Source organism: Hemicordylus capensis, chromosome 2 (genome assembly GCF_027244095.1).
Source record: "Hemicordylus capensis ecotype Gifberg chromosome 2, rHemCap1.1.pri, whole genome shotgun sequence".
NCBI classification, from domain to species: Eukaryota; Metazoa; Chordata; class Lepidosauria; order Squamata; family Cordylidae; genus Hemicordylus; species Hemicordylus capensis.
This window is the reverse complement of record NC_069658.1, coordinates 250,345,342-250,366,023: the sequence shown is the minus strand read 5'-3', so window position 1 is coordinate 250,366,023 and position 20,682 is coordinate 250,345,342. Positions and strand designations below refer to the sequence as shown.

General features: G+C 45.0%; 1 protein-coding gene across 7 annotated transcripts in view; it reads left to right on the top strand.

Annotated features, from left to right (window-relative positions):
• Positions 1-20,263, top strand: part of LOC128343034 (complement C4-like) — a 92,877-nt gene extending 72,614 nt beyond the window's left edge. For all 7 annotated transcript variants that reach the window (XM_053291379.1, XM_053291382.1, XM_053291384.1 and 4 more), the window contains 11 exons: positions 3,628-3,687; positions 5,802-5,895; positions 7,352-7,535; positions 9,144-9,234; positions 10,206-10,280; positions 11,855-11,960; positions 12,827-12,916; positions 14,934-15,026; positions 15,765-15,848; positions 18,067-18,199; positions 19,722-20,263. In XM_053291379.1, the coding sequence (XP_053147354.1) occupies positions 3,628-3,687; positions 5,802-5,895; positions 7,352-7,535; positions 9,144-9,234; positions 10,206-10,280; positions 11,855-11,960; positions 12,827-12,916; positions 14,934-15,026; positions 15,765-15,848; positions 18,067-18,199; positions 19,722-19,863 (1,152 nt within the window). In that variant the 3' untranslated portion in view covers positions 19,864-20,263. The remainder of the gene's footprint in view (positions 1-3,627; positions 3,688-5,801; positions 5,896-7,351; positions 7,536-9,143; positions 9,235-10,205; positions 10,281-11,854; positions 11,961-12,826; positions 12,917-14,933; positions 15,027-15,764; positions 15,849-18,066; positions 18,200-19,721) is intronic.
• The last annotated feature ends 419 nt before the right edge of the window (positions 20,264-20,682 follow it).

Below are 20,682 nucleotides of genomic sequence, written 5' to 3'. Positions count from 1 at the left end.
GGAAATAATAAAGCAGCAAATAACAGCAGTGTCAAAGAAGATTAGCAGATATGAAGCCAGAATTACACAACACAGGCAGAATCTCCAATTCCAGTCGAATCAGAGACGTTTCTACCAAAACATAGAAGGAGAAACTGCAAGAAACACCAAATAAAGAAGAAACAGTGCAATTCTGGGGGAAATTATGGGACAATCCAATAGATTATAATAAAAAAGCAGGCTGGATGAAAGAGGTCAAAAAATGTAACCAACAAATGCAAGATCTAATAATAACACCAGAATTAATCAGTGAAAGAGCAAAGAAAATTAAAAATTGGACTGCTCCAGGCAACGATAAACTGCATGGCTTTTGGTTTAAACACCTAACAAGCCTTCATAAACAACTATCAAAACAGTTCAATCACATTTTGCAAGGAGGTGATATTGAACAATGGCTAACAACTGGGAAAACTCATCTCATCATGAAAGACCCAGCAAAAGGTGCAGTTCCAAGTAATTATAGACCGATAACCTGCCTGCCAACCATGTTCAAATTATTAACTGGAATAATAGCAGATAAAGTGATACAACACTTATTAACTAATGAACAGCTTCCAGTTGAACAGAAAGGAAATTGCCCGTACACCAGAGGCACAAAAGACCAGCGGCTGATTGACAAAATGATTTTAGAAAATTGCAAGAGAAGAAAAACCAATCTAAGTGTTGCATGGATTGACTACAAGAAAGCCTTCGATTCATTGCCTCACACATGGATACTAAAATGTTTAGAAACAACTGGTGTCAGCAAAAACATCCAGATATTTATTTTAAAAAGCAATGAGCATGTGGAGTACACAGTTAACAATCAATGGTGAGACACTTGGACAGGTTAGCATTAGAAGAGGCATTTTCCAAGGGGACTCACTATCCCCTCTGTTGTTTGTAATCACCATGACCCTGCTTTCACAAATACTAAACAAAACAGGCCTCGGATACCAAACATCTAAAACATCAAGTAAATCAACCATCTGCTGTACATGGATGATCTGAAGTTGTATGGAAAGTCCCAGTCAGAAATCGAATCACTGCTCAACACTGTCCGTATATTCAGTAGTGATATAGCAATGGAGTTTGGAGTAGACAAGTGTGCTGCATTAATAATGAACAGAGGGGGGGGAAACAAAAACAGAAGGAATAGAACTGCCCAATGGAAGCAAGATCAAGAACCTGGAAGAGAAAGAACATTACAAATACTTGGGTATTCTCCAGGCTGATAACATTGCACACACTGAAGTTAAAAGAAAAATGGGAAGTGAATACATCAGGAGAGTTAGAAAAATCCTCAAGTCCAAACTCAATGGCGGGAATACCATACAAGCCATAAACACCTGGGCTATACCTGTTATCAGATACACTGCAGGAATAATAGACTGGACCCAGGCAGAGCTAGAGACGCTAGATCGTAAGACCAGGAAAATCATGACCATCAATCATGCTCTGCACCCCCGCAGTGATGTAGATAGGCTATACCTCCCTCGCAGCTCAGGTGGAAGAGGAATGCTGCAAGTCCATCAAATAGTAGAGGAGGACAAAAGAGGCCTTGAAGAATATATAAAGGACAGTGAAGAAGATGCACTTCAAATGGTCAATAATGAGAAACTATTCAACACCAATGAAACAAAGCAGGCCTACAAGAAAGAACAAGTCAAGAACCGAGCAGAAAAATGGAAAAAGAAGCCACTGCATGGTCAATATTTGCACAATATAAGTGGAAAATCAGACATCACCAAGACCTGGCAATGGCTTAAGAATGGCAACTTGAAGAAAGAAACAGAGGGTTTAATACTGGCTGCACAAGAACAGGCACTAAGAACAAATGCAATAAGAGCCAAAGAGTCATCAACAAACAGCAAGTGCCGCCTTTGTAAAGAAGCAGATGAAACAGTGAACCACCTAATCACCTGTTGTAAAAAGATTGCACAGACGGACTACAAACAAAGGCATGACAAGGTAGCAGGGATGATACACTGGAACATCTGCAAAAAATACAAGCTACCTGTAGCCAAAAACTGGTGGGACCATAAAATTGAAAAAGTTGTAGAAAACGAAGATGCAAAAATATTATGGGACTTCCGACTACAAACAGACAAACATCTGCCACACAATACACCAGATATAACTGTAGTCGAGAAGAAAGAAAAACAAGTGAAAATATTCGACATAGCAATACCAGGGGATAGCAGAATAGAAGAAAAAGAAATAGAAAAAATCACCAAATACAAAGATCTACAAATTGAAATTGAAAGGCTGTGGCAGAAAAAGACCAAAATAATCCCAGTGGTAATTGGTGCCCTAGGTGCAATTCCAAAACAACTTGAAGAGCACCTCAACACCATAGGGACCACAGAAATCACCATCGGCCAATTACAAAAAGCAACTTTACTGGGAACAGCCTGTATTCTGTGACGATATCTATAATAACAGCAACAACATTGATAATAAAATTCAGCCATCCCAGGTCATTGGGAAGGACTCAGTGTCTGGATAAAGCAAACCAGTCAATAAAACTGTCTGACTGTGTAAACAAGATGATAATAAAATAAATAAATAATCTGGATGATGTGTAAAATCTCTCATAACAATCAGTGGCCAATATACAGAGCAAGCTAGAGAGCAGCAGCCCAACAGAACTTCCCAACTAACTGCACCAGCAGAGTAGGGAAGCAGCAACTTTTTATTCCCTCCCCTTCCCCAGGAACCCTCTGTGCCACCCTAAAACATTTCTCCAATGACTGCTTAGGCCTCGGGGGCATGTTTTTGGGTGGCACAGAAGAGCTGCCCCAGTACAGTTGGTGCACCCGTGCTCTGTAACCTCAGCCGGTGTTCATGATGGAATCAGCCATTGTCTGGAAGCTCTCTCAGTTGTCCTCCTATGAAGAAGGACAACTCACACCTCTCATTTCAGCTGAGTCTGCTGCTGCTCCTGGGCAAAGATAAGTGACAGACTTTGTCTGGATGTCCATTCTGACCTAATATATGTAAACGGAGGGCATTGCCTTTTCTTCTATTCTGTTTTTGATCCTGTTGTCATCGTATTGGCATTTTGGGGAATGTTCTTGATTTTTTTTGCATTTTCTGTGAGTAAATTTTCTAGCTACAGCATGTCTTAACTTTGAGGGCATCCTTCCAGCCCTGCAAGGAAACAGGAATCCCTGCCTCCAGATTATGCTGGGAGAAGTCTCCCTCTATATAGGATGTCTCCCTTCTTACTTTCAAAGAGAAGGGACACTTATAGCAAGTCTGATCCATGGTCTAGACCAGCAGTTCTCAACATTGGGTCCCGAGAAGTTATTGGACTTCAACTCCCATAATCCCCAACCAAAGGTCACTGGGCCTGGGGATTATGTAAATTGAAGTCCAGTAACATCTGGGGACCCAATGTTGAGAATCCCTGGTCTAGAGTGTTGTCAACCTACCTATAAGTATATGACTCAGGTGGTATCCCATAGAGGGCGGAGGCAGGGCCTGTTCCTTGTCCACTAAACCAGCCGGTGACTTCCATCCAGTTCTCCATGTTGATCCAAAGTGATGTTGCAGTATTCTTTAGTTTGATCACTCCCTCTCTCCCTCCCTGCCTCTCTCTTTCAGTTTCCTTTAGGGAAGAACATCCATGTAAAAGTGGAAGGAAAAGGAAAAGGGACACTGACAGTGAGTATCTTTAAAAATAAAAAGTATGGACTGGCAACAAAATCTTGCCGTATATCCCTGGTGTGCAAGTGTTACCTGAGTCTGCCTGAGCATGGTTAAAGTTAGACACTTTCCCTCTCTGACATAGAAACTATTGTGACTGTCTTGAGGGAGTATTCTTCAAGCTGAGAAATTTCCCACTCTTTTTGTTCAAGCTTTCCTCCTCCTTACCACTGAGTTCCATTAACTCTGGCCACCTGGTTATCTGTTATGTGCCCTCTGAGTCCACAAACAGTCTATGCCATTGAGTTACATTGGAGCAATGTTGGGTCAAGGGTTTTTTTTGTGTCCCCTTGGTTTTTTCCCTTCAGGTTTTTGTGAAACCAACATATCTGTGGGCTACCCTGAGTTTGCTGGTACCTCCCTCTCACCTTCAGGTGCTCCGGTTATGCATCCATAAGAATAATAATATTGCAAGCTTTTTTGGAAATATATCTATCCCACCTTTTGGAAATATATCCATCTAAATATATCCTGGCTCAAGGTCACCCAGTGAACTTCGTGGCTGTGGTGGGATTTGAACTTGGCTCACCTAAAAGGGAGGGTCTAAAGACAGGACTCATGGGTCTGGAATAATAATAATAATAATAATAATGGAGAAATAAGCCCTTGCATGGTCAATATTTGCACAATATAAGTGGAAAATCAGACATCACCAAGACCTGGCAATGGCTTAAGAATGGCAACTTGAAGAAAGAAACAGAGGGTTTAATACTGGCTGCACAAGAACAGGCACTAAGAACAAATGCAATAAGAGCAAAAGTAGAAAAATCCACCACAAACAGCAAGTGCCGCCTTTGTAAAGAAGCAGATGAAACCGTGGACCACCTAATCAGCTGTTGTAAAAAGATCGCACAGACTGACTACAAACAAAGGCATGACAAGGTAGCAGGGATGATACACTGGAACATCTGCAAAAAATACAAGCTACCTGTAGCCAAAAACTAGTGGGACAATAAAATTGAAAAAGTTGTAGAAAACGAAGATGCAAAAATATTATGGGACTTCTGACTACAAACAGACAAACATCTGCCACACAATACACCAGATATAACTGTAGTCGAGAAGAAAGAAAAACAAGTTAAAATAATCGACATAGCAATACCAGGGGATAGCAGAATAGAAGAAAAAGAAATAGAAAAAATCACCAAATACAAAGAACTACAAATGGAAATTGAAAGGCTGTGGCAGCAGAAGACCAAAATAATCCCAGTGGTAATTGGCGCCCTGGGTGCAGTTCCAAAAGACCTTGAAGAGCACCTCAGCACCATAGGGGCCACAGAATTCACCATCAGCCAATTACAAAAAGCAACTTTACTGGGAACAGCCTATATTCTGTGACGATATCTTTCACAACAGCAACAAAATTGACAATAAAATCCAGCCATCCCAGGTCCTTGGGAAGGACTCGATGTCTGGATAAAACAAACCAGTCAATAACACCTGTCTGACTGTGTAAACAATTAATAATAATAATAATAATAATAATAATAATAATAATAATAATAATAATAATAATAATAATATCTGCCACACAATACACCAGATATAACTGTAGAGAAGAAAGAAAAACAAGTTAAAATAATCGACATAGCAATACCAGGGGATAGCAGAACAGAAGAAAAAGAAATAGAAAAAATAACAAAATCCAAGATCTACAAATTGAAATTGAAAGGCTGTGGCAGAAAAAGACCAAAATAATCCCAGTGGTAATTGGCACCCTAGGTGCAATTCCAAAACAACTTGACAAGCACCTCAGCACCATAAGGGCCACAGAAATCACCATCAGCCATTTACAAAAAGCAACTTTACTGGGAACAGCCTATATTTTGCGACAATATCTATAATAACCAACAGTATTGATGATAAAATTCAGCCATCCTAGGTCCTTGGGAAGAACTCGATGTCTGTATGAAACAAACCAGTCAATAACACCTGACTGACTGTGTATACAAGAAATAATAATAATAAATAAATAAAGTTTGTTAGTTGCCCCATAACAAACTGAAGTTTATTTGCTATGGTGGTGGTGAGTTGAGAAAGCCAGAAGGATTCTTGTCTTCTGTCCCTTGCAGATTCTGAAACAATTTTATGTCTTGGCAATGAAAAACACCTCTTGTGAAACTCTTGGGTTAGAAGTGAAAGTGAGCGGCGCCATTGAGTACAAACGTAAGTAAATATGTGGGATTGGAAGCTCTGGGATCCCCACACCAGTTTAGACTACTGTAAACAGGACTGTGTATCTTTTCGTGCTTAAAGAGAATGTGTCATGTAGCCTACATTTTATTGATACCAAGAAACGTGACGTTTTTGTCCGTTGAATGTCTGTTCTTGTAGACAGGTGGGCATTTGGTACTACTGGGTTAGGTCCTGTCCCACCTCTGGGACTGGGAGGCCGAACTGGAGTCACATTTTGATAGGCAGGAACTTCCCACCGATTCTCAATCTCAGGACAACTGAACAATGAATAAGAGAACTCCCGCAGCAAATGAAAAACCAACCAACCACAAGGGTGAATTGCCCAAACCTGCAGGGCGGATGTTTATGCTGTGAGTGGACTCTTGTCAGAACCACCTTCCCTGAATGAAGACCTGTTCTCAGTAGGCCCCTATCCTGCTCCCTTTCTGGCATCTGACATTATGATTGTTTTGGTTGGAGTGATTCTGAGTGATTATGGTTGGAGTGATTTTGGTTGGAGTGATTATGCTAGAAGAACTAAGCAGCCACCTGGGGCAGAAACCAGGGGAAGGGGCAGCAACCAGAGGAAGGGCAATGGGGACCCATGGCCCAGGTGCTGCTGCTAGCTACAGACCTAAAAGTACAATTAGCCATCAGAGCGCTGGCAGCTGCCAACCATGCCACGGGCCATCCTGCAGACTACTACAGTGAATAGAAAGGGAGGTCGCTGCTTGCCTACCATGGGTCACGGATTCTCTCCCTACCTCTTTATGAGCTCCTTCACCCTAGCCCCAAACTTCACCCCTGTCCTGCATTCTCTGAGACATCCCCATTGCAGTCCATCAAGTTCTCTCCAATCCCTTAAAGGGACAGAACATCCCTCAGGCCCAGACACCCAAGCATCTTTCCTCTCTTCAAATGTCCTGCATGAGCCACCCATCTCTTACCATATTCGGTCCAGAAGAAAAATCCTGCTGGATGCAATGGTGGTTCTTATTAAGTTCTCCTCCTCTCCGTGCATACAAGCACCTCTTTCTCTGGGGCATCGGACATGTTGATTAAGCACCACTGACGGCTGGAGATGGAGAGTCTAGAATGCAGTGGGGGTGGGCAAAGTCATACTTCGCCTAGGGCACCCAAAACCCTAGGGTTGGCCCTGACCTTGAGCAAAGATGTTTTCCTTGGTCCCCCAGTAAGCCTGTTCTGGACCAATGCAAGAGGTCAGCCAGAAAGAGATCTGGTTCTGGAAGGACAATAAGAATGTCTGGAGTACTCTGGAGCAAAAGCGGATCCACCCACAGAAGGCATTGCATGCAGGACACCATAAGGATACCAGGGTGGTGTACGAAACAGAAATATTGAACAAAAAGTACAAATACAGCAGTAAAATCTCATTTGGGGGAGTGAATAATCCCTGTAATTCTCTCACTATCTTTCTTAACAATAGCTGACGCATATGAGTACTACTATGAGTATGAAGATTATGGCCCAAATGACTCCGGGCCGCAATCACTGTCTGCCGACCAGCCATTGTCACCGATCCATTTGTTTGATGCCCAGAACCGCCGCAGGAGAGAAGCCAAAGATCCTAGACAGCCACAACGGGATGTCACCTACAATGTCTGTTTATGGTGCGTTTTAGGAAGGGTGTATTCTGGTTCTGCTCTCAAATGTGCCATTGTGGGAGGCAGAACTTCCTGTTTGTGGTCATTTCTTGGGCCTGTAGTAATATTATTCCAGAGAGTGAGTTGGTGATGAGCTGGATGTGACCCAAGGAGCTGAGTTTTATTCAGATTCAGCAGGCTCTGAGGTATTAGAGGAAAGCCAACTAGGGAGGAGAGATTCAACCTGCTCTAGATGGGGTGTGCCACCCAGTAAGGGTGGATTCACATGTAACGCAGAACTTACTTGCAAGGTCAGTAACCAGCTTGACTGCAACCATCTGAACCCGTTGTTGTGAGGATAAAAATAACCATGCCTCTGAGCTCCTCGGAGGAAGAGCGGGATATAAATGTAACAGACAGACAGACAGAAAGATAGCCAGGAATCAGAGGTTCCCTCAGGGCCTCAAGCCTAAATGGTTTGATCAAGCAAGTTGTTATAGTCTGGCAAGCCAAACCAAGATTTGAAGTTGGCTTGCTGGGTCAAGTGCTGCTTGCCCTGAGGTGTGCACTGTGTCTGAATCCACACTTTTCATGAACCTCTGGTTTGCTCCAGGTGAGCCAGCCCCCTTCATAATGGGGACCAATGGTTGCAAAGTGCATGATGTAGGGAAGGCTTGCCAATCAAAGGACAGCACAAGGCAGACTGGGATACCATCTAGAGCAGGGCTGCTCAGCTTTGGCCCTCCTGCAGGTGTTGGCCTACAACATGCATAATCCCTGGCTATTGGCCACTGTGGCTGGGGATTATGGGAGTTGTAGTCCAAAAATGGGGGGGGGCTAAGTTGAGCAGACCTGATCTAGCCCCTCACTGGAAGGCCTAGCCAGGAGGCATACCTCTGGCTCAACTAAGCTTCTCCAACAAACTGAGATATGTTCTCATCTGCAGTGCCAACGTCAAGTTCCCTCCTTGCTAGAGGAACCTCAGGTTGTTCCACATTATGTGTGAACTCTCCCCAAAAGAAGAGCTGTGTAGTCGAGTTCTCTTAGTCATGGCATTGCTCCTGGAAGTCAAGTTGCAGCTTTGGCCAGGAGTGCCTTTGCACTGCTTCAGCTTGTATGTATGCCAGCTGCAACCCTTCCTTGAAAAAGCAGATCTGGCTACCATTACCCATGCTTTTGTTACCTCTGCATTATTGCAATACACCGTATGTGGGGCTGCCCTTGAAAAGTACTTAGGCACTTCAGCTAGTACCAAGTTTGTATCTGAGGCTGTAGGGGTGGATCATCTAGCTCCAGAACGGAAAGGACTGTAAAGGTGAGGTAAAGGTGTTCTTTCGAGTTGGTGTCGACTCCTGGTGACCACAGAATCTTGTGGTTTTTCTTTGGTAGAATACAGGAGGGGTTTACCATTGCCATCTCCAGCGCAGTTTGAGATGATGCCTTTCAGCATCTTCCTATATCGCTGCTGCCTGATATAGGTGTTTCTGGGAAACATACCAGCAGGGATTCAAACCAGCAACCTCCTGCTTGCTAGGCAGGTCATTTCCCTGCTGTGCCATTAGGTGGCTGGTTGCTGTACTGTACTAGTTGTTAATTTGTTTCTGGTTCACTTGCTTTTCCTTCCTTCTCCTTCAGGAGGCAACCTGGAGCACATGTCTCAGGCATGGTCATCGTTGACATCACTCTACTTAGCGGCTTCCAAGCTGACAAGGACGACCTTGACAAGGTGGCTGTTGCTGCGGAGGAGAGAAGGACAATGCCGGCACTTTTAAGAAATGGCAACTCTTGGGTTCAGGCCTACCTAGGAGTTGTCATGACCCTCTGGTCTAGGAGCTCCCTTCTCCCTCCCTCTCAGATCTGGGTTAAGGAGGGGCATTCCAGGACATTTTGCTGCCCGATAAAGGACAACATGATGCCCCTCCCCCATCTGCAGGTGGATGCTCCGCATTCTCAGGCCATGCTGCCAAGGTAGCAGCAGTGGCGTGCAAGCACTTGACCCTACGGGGGTAACAGGAGCTGCAATAGGGAGGGAAGTGTGGCCGGCAAAGAAGTATTATTATTATTATTATTTTATTATTATTATTATTTACATTTTATATCCTGCTTTTCCTCCAAGGAGCCCAGAGCGGTGTACTACATACTTAAGTTTCTCCTCACAACAACCCTGTGAAGTAGGTTAGGCTGAGAGAGAAGTGACTGGCCCAGAGTCACCCAGCTAGTATCATGGCTGAACGGGGATTTGAACTCAGGTTTCCCCGTCCTAGTCCAGCACTCTAACCACTACACCATGTTGACTCTTATGTATTTCCTTCCCTCCCTGCTCTGATGCCCGTCTCCCTTGTGCTTTTCACAAGTGAGAACCAACTATCTCAGCTTTGCTACACATGGCTGCAGTAGAATGTGTAGTTTCCCCCTTGGACTGCTTGTTCAGGTGGAACATATGACTTAACCCAGGAGTTTTCAAACATGGTCCAACCACATCCCGAGGGCAGGGCTAGAACTCAGCACTGAAATGACAAGGAAGCAGAAGAACTGGTCCCTCCCAATTCTAAAATTCTTTTGTCCGCCTGCCACAGCTCCCTTCATGGGAAGGACTGTGACGATATCATTAAACCTCTGAGAACCTTCTCCTACTTGGGGGATGTGCTTGCTTGTTCCTTTTCTCATTTCTTGTCTGTCTCTTGCTCATCTGCCTAGCTGAAAGATCTCTCGGATCAGTACATCAGCCACTGGGAGACCCAAGGACGGCGACTGCTGCTATACTTTAATACGGTGAGAGACGCTGTCAGGAGAATATAATGAGATAGGCAGTAGAGGAAAGGCTAACTCTATTCAAATAATAAAAGTGGGTCGTCAAAAGCAAAATGGCTTTTGCTTGGGGATTCTGGGAGTTGTAGTCAACAACATCTGAGAATCCCTGTTAGAGGGAACACGGTGGGGGAGGAGAATGAAGACTTAGAGTGTGTTTAGATGGCAATTTTCCCCAGCTTCAACACAAATTCCAATGGGAGATGCTTACTTGACATTTAAACACATTGTGTAATTTCTTAGCACCAGCATCTGAGAAACTGTGAAAAATCTTTTTAATACAACATTTATTCTGACTTTCAAGACACAGCCGTAAGTTACATCTCCCACTGGAATTTGTGTTGGTTGGAATATAGTACAGCCTAGAAAGACCCTTATTGTGCACTACAAGCTTATAAACACCCACTTGCCCGGTCACCTATGATGAGTGAGACTCACGTCCAGGCAACCAATCCTGGTAGATATTAACTCATTAAGTCCATATAATTCTGTGAGTGCTCAAACCTCCCCCAATGGTACACTTCTACAGTGAAAACTCTTAGATTACCTGAAAGCCCCCGTCTCTTAATCCCAGATTCATGGGGACAGGCAGAATCAGTTGATGTTTAGAATTAAGGGAAAGCATAAGAACAGCCCTGCTGGATCAGGTCCAAGGCCCATCTAGTCCAGCATCCACACAGTGGCCCACCAGATGCCACTGGAAGCCTACAGGCAGGAGTTGAGGGCATGCCCTCCCTCCTGCTGTTACTCCCCTGCAACTGGTACTCAGAGGCATCCTGCCTTTGAGGCTGGAGGTGGCCTGTAGCCCTCCCAACTAGTAGCTCTCTGTGTGTGCTCAAATGAACTTAGTTGTTATTTGATGTTCTACAACTGAGTGCTGGTAGAAAAATAGATTCTAGAGCATAGTTGTAGCTTCATGAAAAATCAGTCACATCCCTACTTTTCAGTGGTGGAGAAAAGTAGGCCCTCTCTGTTTCGCCATCACCAGAGTTCTGTGTCTCCTTCCTTCCTCCCCTCCCATCCTCAAGGTGGTACTGCACATGTTTCATATGCAAAAAGTCCCAGTCTTAAGTCCCAGGAGAGGAGAACTGCTCTTGTGATAGCAAGCATGACTTGTCCCCTTAGCTAAGCAGGGTCCGCCCTGGTTGCATATGAAAGAGAGACTAGAAGTGTGAGCACTGCCAGATATTCCCCTCAGGGGATGGAGCCGCTCTGGGAAGAGCAGAAGGTTCCATGTTCCCTCTGTGGCTTCTGCAAGATACAGCTGAGAGAGATTCCTGCCTGCAGCCTTGGAGAAACTGCTGCCAGTCTGTGAAGACAATCCTGGGCTAGATAGACCAATGGTCTGACTCAGTATATGGCAGCTTCCTGTGTTCCTGTGTGATCCCTGATATTGCTAATTAAAAGGAGCTCAGGTGTCAGAACTGGGGAAGACCCTCTGTTTGGCACTTTAGAGAGTGGCTGCCAGTCAGAATAGGCAATATTGGGCTGGATGGAGCAGTGGTCTGATTCAGGCTGCTTCATGTGTTCATGTACAGGTGCCAGAGTCAGAACGTGAATGTATATCATTTCAAGCAAGACAGCTAGTACCTGTGGGAAAACTCCAGCCAGCAAGTGCCACAGTATATGACTTCTATAAACCAGGTAAGCATAGACTGGTCAAGAGACAGAGACCATGAAGTGGGGTCTGTCTTCTGAGTGGCAATAGTCAGTGGCTACTTTGCTGGTAATACTACCATCAGTAGCTGACATCCAGACTAACGCTGCACTGGTGCAGTTGACAAAGATGCACACACGCAAATAGGCTGCATCACTGTCCAGATGCTCAGATTTGCACAGTCTCTTGTGCTCTTTGACCACTGGTTTGGCTAGCTTTGCCTAATTCTCTGCAATCCATACAAACTGAGGATCAACATATTTGCACAAGCTCAGCATTAGTCTGGATGTCAGCCAGTATCCCCACAAGGCAAGTATATTGAGGTTTTGGTAGTACAGAAGTTTATTTAAATTTAATTCATGGATCAGTGAAAAAGCAAACGATCAATCAGTGTCAGTCAAATCAAAGTATTTAGTTTGTTGACAGCCCTCATGTTTATATGTTGTGTCATTTGTCTTTGTTTTGATATTGATAGTTCATATATATTTTAAGAGTGCACAAATGTTGACAGCTGTTGGCAGCCAGAAACAAATGGTGGTCCTCAGTGACTTGACCTTGGGGGAGCGGGGTCTTGTCTCTGAGATCATGCTGAGCTTCGGAGACACTTAGGAACCTGGTGTGAGGTCAGAAGGAAGCTCCCTGCCCTCTTCCTCCGAAGATGCATGGCAGAATTCCTACTGCTGTGCATTGCTTTGGAAGCACTCATGAGCACAGACAAATGTTTGAGGGGTGAGCAAATTTGTGGCTCCCCTGATCAACCATCAGCCAATTTTGGAGAGGGTGGAGTAACTAAACCAACAGCCTCTTTCACATTGTACACATGCACATAAACTGTGCTCCTCTCTCCTTACAGACAAGCGCTGCAGCATCTTCTATAGTGCCCCCAACAAGGCCGAGTATGTGTCTCACTTGTGCTCAAAAGATGTTTGCCAGTGCGCAGAAGGTAAGGTTGCCTGGGCTATGGTGGGAGCCAGATAAGACCTCTGGGCAAGAAACCTGACTCTCTCACAGCCATTCACTCACTCCCACAAGCTGGGAAGGTGATTAAGGGTCCCAAAGCAGAGTGAGTGGCACACTCTGACCCATTGCACTCTGGCAGCAAGTTCCATCCAGAGGTTGCTGCATGCATCAGGCCACATTGCTCCCTTGCCACTGGTCTCCTGAATGCCAGAGAAAGAAAGAAAGAAAGAAAGAAAGAAAGAAAGAAAGCAAGAAAGAAAGAAAGAAAGAAAGAAAGAAAGAAAGAAAGAAAGAAAGAAAGAAAGCCGGGGGAGTGGATACCAGATGATACTGCCCTTCTGCCATCTATGAGCACACCCCAGCAGTGGCCCCACATTTCAGGACTGGAACTAGCCAAGATGCTGACATAGTACATTCCCCCCATAGTGTGATTATACCACATTTGAATTCAGAGGAGAGGAGCACTGGTTGCTAGAAGCTAATTCATGTACCTGGCAGTGATGTCTTGGGTACCATCCAGTAGGTGCTCATTCTCATTTGCACAACTACTGTCTCCACAGCAAAACACCCACAATGCTTGTTCTTGTGGGGAAAGGCCTTTGAGAATCCAGGAATCTCAGTTACCTGCTCCACCCCATTGGCAACCAAATAATCCTGGCTCACAACTTGCTACTCTCCACTTTGCTTTTGCAGAAGTCAGTTATGTCTCTCAGTTGCCTTGTGCTCATCCACCAGATCGTCCAGGGAGTTATTTGCACATGGCTTCATGCTGCAGGGTAAATGTTGATCTAAGCCACTTCGGATCACACTTGCAGCATTGAGGGAAGTAGTCCCTCCCCTCTGCCTTCAGGTTTTGTTTGATGCAAGTTCACATGGCATGTGTCTGTGTTTTCCTTTTATTTGTTTGTTTGTTTATTACATTTATATCCTGCTCTTCCTCCAAGGAGTTCAGAGCGGTGTACATGCTTATTTTTATCCTCACAACAACCCCGTGAGGTAGGTTAAGCTGAGGGATACATGACTGGCTCAGAGTCACCCAGTGAGTTTCATGGTTGAATGGGGATTCAAACTCGGGTCTTCCCAGTCCTAGTCCAACACTCTGGGGCTATTCTGGCGACCAGCAAAAATCGGGCTAGCGGAGGCTAGCCCGATTTTTGCTGATCGTCAGAACCACCGGGCTCACAGCCGAGCCCAGTGGTTCTGGAGCAGCAAACCCGCTCTGGAACCCCTGGTAAAAAGCAGGTTTGCGGAGTGAGTGCTCCACAAACCTGCTTTTCACAATCGTGAGTAGCCACAGCACACCTTCGCACCGCACCTACTCATGAGTATACCCCAGGCTGGGATGCGAAAATCCGCCTCCCGGCTCAGGGGCCTCCCCGCAAGCGCAGGGCATACTGGGGCTTGTGGGAGCCGCACAGCCCCCAAGCTCCCCAGCCCCCACCGGCTCCGTCTTGGAGCCAGCCATCGTGTGGGCAGCCAATCCAGCTGCCCAGGGCTCCCTCTCCGCTCGTGAGCAGGGAGAACGGGCTTAGCCCGCTCTCCCCACTCACCTGAAGAAACCGGGTCTCATGGATCGTGAGACCCGGCTCTCTAACTACTATGCTATGCTGGCTCTCCATTCTAGCCAATGGGCCAGTCGGGGTGGGGGAGAGCTATCTAAACAGCTATCTGCATTTCTAAAGAGAGTATCCCTCTTATCATGCTAATGATTCTATGTCAGTGCCTCTCCCTATTTGCTCCGGCGTTTTCAGAAAAAGTAGCTTAAAACCAGCATTTTCTAAACCCTGAAATACACCGAGAAAGCTAGAATTTGCAAGACAAAGCCCAATTTGTGTGTGGAGTGGTTCCAAGGACCTCAAAGGGACTTCAGGGTACATTTGGCTGCTGTGTGAATGCCCACACTCTCTTCCGAAGGAGATTTGGGGTAACAGCCCAAATTTGTAAAGCCTCCAGTGGAATCTAGGAGTCTTAATCACATTCCTTCCCTTTGCCTTGCACAGGTGCCTGCCCACGTTTGAAACGTATCCTCGATAAGGCCATTACAAAGGAAAATCGCATGGAGTTTGCATGTTACAGTCCCCGTGTGGACTATGGTAAGCGGTTGGTCCTGGGATCAGGGACCTCCCCCTCTCCACCCTATTTTCTCACACGTTCACACTCATTCACTCTTAGGAAGGAACATAAGAAACTGCCTTATATGAAGTCAGACCATTGGTCCACCTAGCTCACTATTGTCTATACCAGGGATTATCAATGTTGGGTTCCCAAATGTTATTGGACTTCAACTCCCATAATCCCCAGTCAAAGGCCACTGGGCCTGAGGATTATGGGAGTTGAAGTCCAATAACATCTGGGAACCCAACATTGAGAATCCCTGGTCTATACTGACTGGCAGCGGTTCTCCAAGGTTTCAGGCAGGGATCGTTTTCCCCAACCCTACCTGGAGATGTCAAGGTTGAACCTGGGGCCTTCTGCATGCAAAAGAGATACTCTGCCACTGAGTTACAGACCCACCCCAATCTTGTTGCTTGCCTCTTTCATGTGACCTGTTTTCAGCTCTGGAATTGTCTAGCTGTCTTGTTTTTTTTAAGCCTGGAGTGTAATTACCCAATCCAATGCAGCTTAACAGCCTTAAACAGCAGATCTGTGTGGCTGTTCTCCACTCGGTGAGGTCTTATTTAGTTTTATTTATTTATTTTTACAGGCTTTATTGCCTGTTTTTATTCAAAGCACAAAAAGTGGGGGCCATTTTAAAGGGAATTCCTGCCTTATGAGTTCCTGGCAAGTACTTTCCCATATCCACTTCTGCTGTCTTTCTCTCTCCCTCACAGCATTCCGGGTTCGAGTAGAGAGTGAGCTCAGTGAAAGTGCCTTCCGTGTCTATGAAGTTAAGATTTTGGCCCCCCTGCAATTCAGTGAGTGATACTATTACTCTCTGTGTGTGTGTGTGTAGAACTGGGTTAGATCCAACACTTCCTTGCAGGATCAGAACCCCAACGAAGGGTTCTAATCTTCTGCACAACCCAGATATTCAAGAACAGTCAAAGACTTGGTCTGGGCAGGCCCAGTTGAAAATCCAGGTGATTACAAAAGTTCTGTGCGGAAGGATCAACCAGAAAGGTATCCAAATCCAGCCAGCAGTGCTCAAGCAGGAGAGCAGAAACAGAGAAGAACGAAGAGCAAACCAGCCCTTGGGACAGGTTCTTACTATCCATTTGCTGCCAAGGAGGCGGCTGTTCTCCCATGAATCTCAGCGGGAGTGATTGTGTGCTGCATAGGAGCAGGGCACAGCACTTAATTGGATGGATGGGAATCCAGGAGGGGAGCAAGAGGGGTCCCCACCCCACCCCCAGATTGAGCCAGTTCCCATTTAATTCAGTGGGGCGTATTCCTAGGGTGGGGGGTATTGGATTGCTGGGTTTTCCGCCCCCCGCCCCCCCAGACTGGAAGACAATCCTGTGGATGCCCGATTGGATGGACAGACACATCTCAAGAACACATGCTGCACTTTTGCCACCTGCTGCTGTGCTCCTGCCAGCTTTCTCCTCCCCTACACCCTGCTGCTCATCCCCAGCAGTCCACTCTTCTCCTGCAGTCCACTGCCGCTTTCCAGCTGCTCAGGGTTCTGCTACTACTATGGATATTTATATACCGTTCTTCAACAAAATTCTCAGAGCGGTTTACATAGAAAAATAAATAATACATAAATAAAGATGGCTCCCTGTCCCCAAAGGGCTCACAATCTAAAAAGAAACATAAGGCAGACACCAGCAACAGTCACGGGAGGGATGCTGGGCTGGGGACGGATAGGTCCAGTTGCTCTCCCCCTGCTAAATCTAAGAGAATCACCACTTTAAAAGGTGCCCCTTTTTCTCAGTTAGCAGGGGTTCTAACCCTGAGGCAGCTGGGAATGAGAACATGTGTATGCCTTATGTCATCAGGATGCATGCATACTCTTCATTTTGAGCCACCTCAGGGTCAGAGCCGGCTGGCATAGGGGGTAGAAGCATGCCACTGTTGCTATGAGGAGAGGAGGCCTCCAGGAGAGGGATTCACCGTTGCTGCAGGGGGCTGTCCTGAGAACACAGGCCACCTCTGCCCTCTCTACGCCACTGCCACTTGGTGCAATGCCAAGCCAACATTTAACCCCCGGAGATCAGTTCTAAGATTCCTGGTTAAATGTTAGCTCAACGTCATACCAAGTCGAAATCTGCCTAACAACGCAGACTCTGAAGTGAATCCTGATAGGGTGGAATCCAATAGCTGCAATATCAAGAAAGCTGCAGAGTGTTTGTGTGTGTGTGTGTGTGTGTGTGCACGCGTACACACGTGCATAGGAGGAAATGCAGGAGGCATAGGAGTGATTAAGATGCAGAGGGGAAACTGGCTCTTTCCCCATGTAAATTCCACTGGCTAGAATTCTGACTAACTCTGCATGCATGCAGCTAAAAAAAGGCATGTTTGCAGCAAACATCCTCACTTCTCAAGTGTGAGGGTTCACATGGAGTGTGGGTTTACCAGCCTCCCCTTCCCCTGGAAGCACTCTGAGCAGTGCAGCATTATGTCCCTGCGGGTGCTCCTCAGGGACATAACTTTTGTGTTGCTTGGGGTGCTACTAGGGAAGAGAAATTGGTGAAAATCACTCCCCTCCATACTTCAGAGGCAAAGATGTGATCAATGTACATGTGCCTTTTTAAAGCTGCAGATACACAGCATTAGTCAGGAAGTTGGTGGCTGGTTTTTTTCACATTCCATTGCTTATAAAATCTATATCGTAAGTCCACTTCTCCTGAAATTTTGTACAGTTGAAGTCGGTAAGAACAACGATCATGTCTTCAGATTTGGTGAAGAATGCTGCAACAATGTCCGAGGCAGAAAACTTTAATTTTTTAAAAACGTAATCTACCAAAAATCAGATATTTTTATATCTTTGTTCTTTCCTCCTCTCTGTAGTCAAAAACTCAGTTCCAAAAGAGATTACAGGCTTTTCTGATTTGTAAAGCTGTGTTTGAGTGTTTCTGGAGTTCTCAGGCTTTCAAGTCCTCATTATAACACTGCGGACAGGCAGAGCTAGACCAAGGACCCAAATGCCATTCCGCTCTCTGCCATTTTAAATTTTATCTCCATCTCTAGCTGCAGACATGGGGATTGCTGTAAACCAAATCAGGCGCTTTGTGATTCGGGCATCATGTCGGACACGTTTGGCTAAAAACACGGAATATCTGGTGATGGGACGTGATGGGGAAACTCGTGACTCTGAAGGCCGGTAGGTTTGGGAGAAAGAGGAATTGGCTGCATTGTGGATTAATGAAGGGCACGAGAGATGGGGTCCAGAAATTTTGAGTTCCAGTTCGTTGGCAGGCAAGCTTTCTGGGAGAAGGGAGTTGTGCCTACAGGTTACCATTAAAGGATGAATTAAGAAACGCTAGGCTGACCCCAAAGGAGGACAGTCAGGCTCCTGAAGGCTTAATATCTGCGTAGAACACAGAACTTCAACAGGTGCAGCTTTTTTCTGCCCCATATGACTAGCTGCCCTTTTTAAAATTCCTTCTTCACCAGCTGTTTAAAGGAGCTGCAGCCCTGCTATCCTTCTCCGCTTCTGGCAACCGTGGGAAAAAGGCCACTACTTACTTACGTATTTATTTAAAGTATTTACAGGTGAAACTCAGAAAATTAGAATATCATGCAAAAGTCCATTAATTTCAGTAATGCAAATTAAAAGGTGAAACTGATATATGAGACAGACGCATTACATGCAAAGCGAGATAAGTCAAGCCTTAATTTGTTATAATTGTGATGATCATGGCGTACAGCTCATGAAAACCCCAAATCCACAATCTCAGAAAATTAGAATATTACATGGAACCAAGAAGACAAGGATTGAAGAATAGAACAATATCGGACCTCTGAAAAGTATACAGTGTATTGTGCTTGATTGGCCAGCAAACTCGCCTGACCTGACCCCAAAGAGAATCTATGGGGCATTGCCAAGAGAAGGATGAGAGACATGAGACCAAACGATGCAGAATTGCTGAAGGCCGCTAATGAAGCATCCTGGTCTTCCATAACACCTTAGCAGTGACACAGGCTGATAGCATCCATGCCATGCCGCATTGAGGCACTAATTGCTGCAAAAGGGGCCCAAACCAGTACTGAATACATATGCATGCTTATACTTTTCAGAGATCCGATATTGTTCTATTCTTCAATCCTTGTCTTCTTGGTTCCATGTAATATTCTAATTTTCTGGGATTGTGGATTTGGGGTTTTCATGAGCTGTACGCCATGATCATCACAATTATAACAAATTAAGGCTTGACTTATCTCGCTTTGCATGTAATGCGTCTGTCTCATATATCACTTTCACCTTTTAATTTGCATTACTGAAATTAATGGACTTTTGCACGATATTCTAATTTTCCGAGTTTCACCTGTATATCCCATTTCTCAGGGTGGCTAACTAAAGTCAATAAAAAAACAATACACGATAAAACAATATGAAACCAATAGAATGGAAACTTACTAAAACCAAATCTCAGTTAGAACAAAAGTTTAAAACTACAAGTTTAAAACGTTCTGGTTTGAAACCTACCAGATATAGTTATAACTAAGATGTTTTAAAGTGCTTCTCTAAAAAGATGGGTCTTCAACCATTTCTTAAAGAATCTAAGGGTCTTTCAGGTTATCCATGTGTGTGTTTGTGTGTGTTGTGGGGGGAGGGGTTCTACTGAGCTAAGGTCAGGAGGGAATGCTGGGCCTTTCTGCATTCTGACCAAGCCTCTCTACAGCCCTCAGTACCTGTTGGATTTGAACTCTTGGGTGGAAGAACTACCAGAACCCAGGCGTTGTCGGACCACCCAGTATCGCAACTCCTGTGCCCAGCTCCAGTCTTTCACTGATGCCTTTGCGGAGAGCGGCTGCCGTGTCTGAGTCAGAGAATGGGACCAGAGAATCCCCTGGGCTCTCTCTCCTCTTGATATACCAGAACCTTTGTCTCTGAATTGAAGTGGATGCCAAAAGGCCTTATGTCCAAGTCCTCCTGTATTGTTTTCCTCTAATGCTTTGTGTTTTGGACACGAGAGGCTTGCTGGCTCAAACTAAAAGTCCATCTAGTCTCACATTCTTTGTTCTGTGCATGAAAAGTGTTCACAGACTGCAAAGTTTCCTGCTGGGCAAATGGGAAGCGATTGTCTAGTCTTGTAAAAATATATCTTTTTGCCTTTTTTTGGTTCATTGTTAAATTCTGAATATTAGATATTGTGCCTTAAAAAATATTTGAACTGTTTCAAGCTGCTGTTTTATTCAATAAAAAAATATTGATGGCTCCCTCGCTTTGTTTCCTCTCCCCTTTCGTCTAATACTTTGTAGTTCCTTCCATGGATGTATCTGCATTGTTCTGAAAGTGCCATGGCGGTGATGTTCATATGGCTTTATGTTCAAATACTACTCTTCAATAACAAAAAGTTTACAAAGTGGTTTACACAGCAGAGAAGTGGAAAAACTGCCCTTTTCAGCATTCCCTCTAACAGGGAATTTCAGATTATGTTGACTACAACTCCCAGCATCCTCAACTGTGATGGCCTTTGGCTGAGAATTATGGGAGTTGTAGTCAGCAACATCTGGGATTCCCTGTTAGAGAGAACATTGTCCCTTTCCCAAAGAAAACTTCATATCTTTTTTTTTTTTAAGGAAAAAAGACAGCAGCCACTGGGAAGGATGCTGTGTTGAGATGAACAGAGTGTTGCTCTC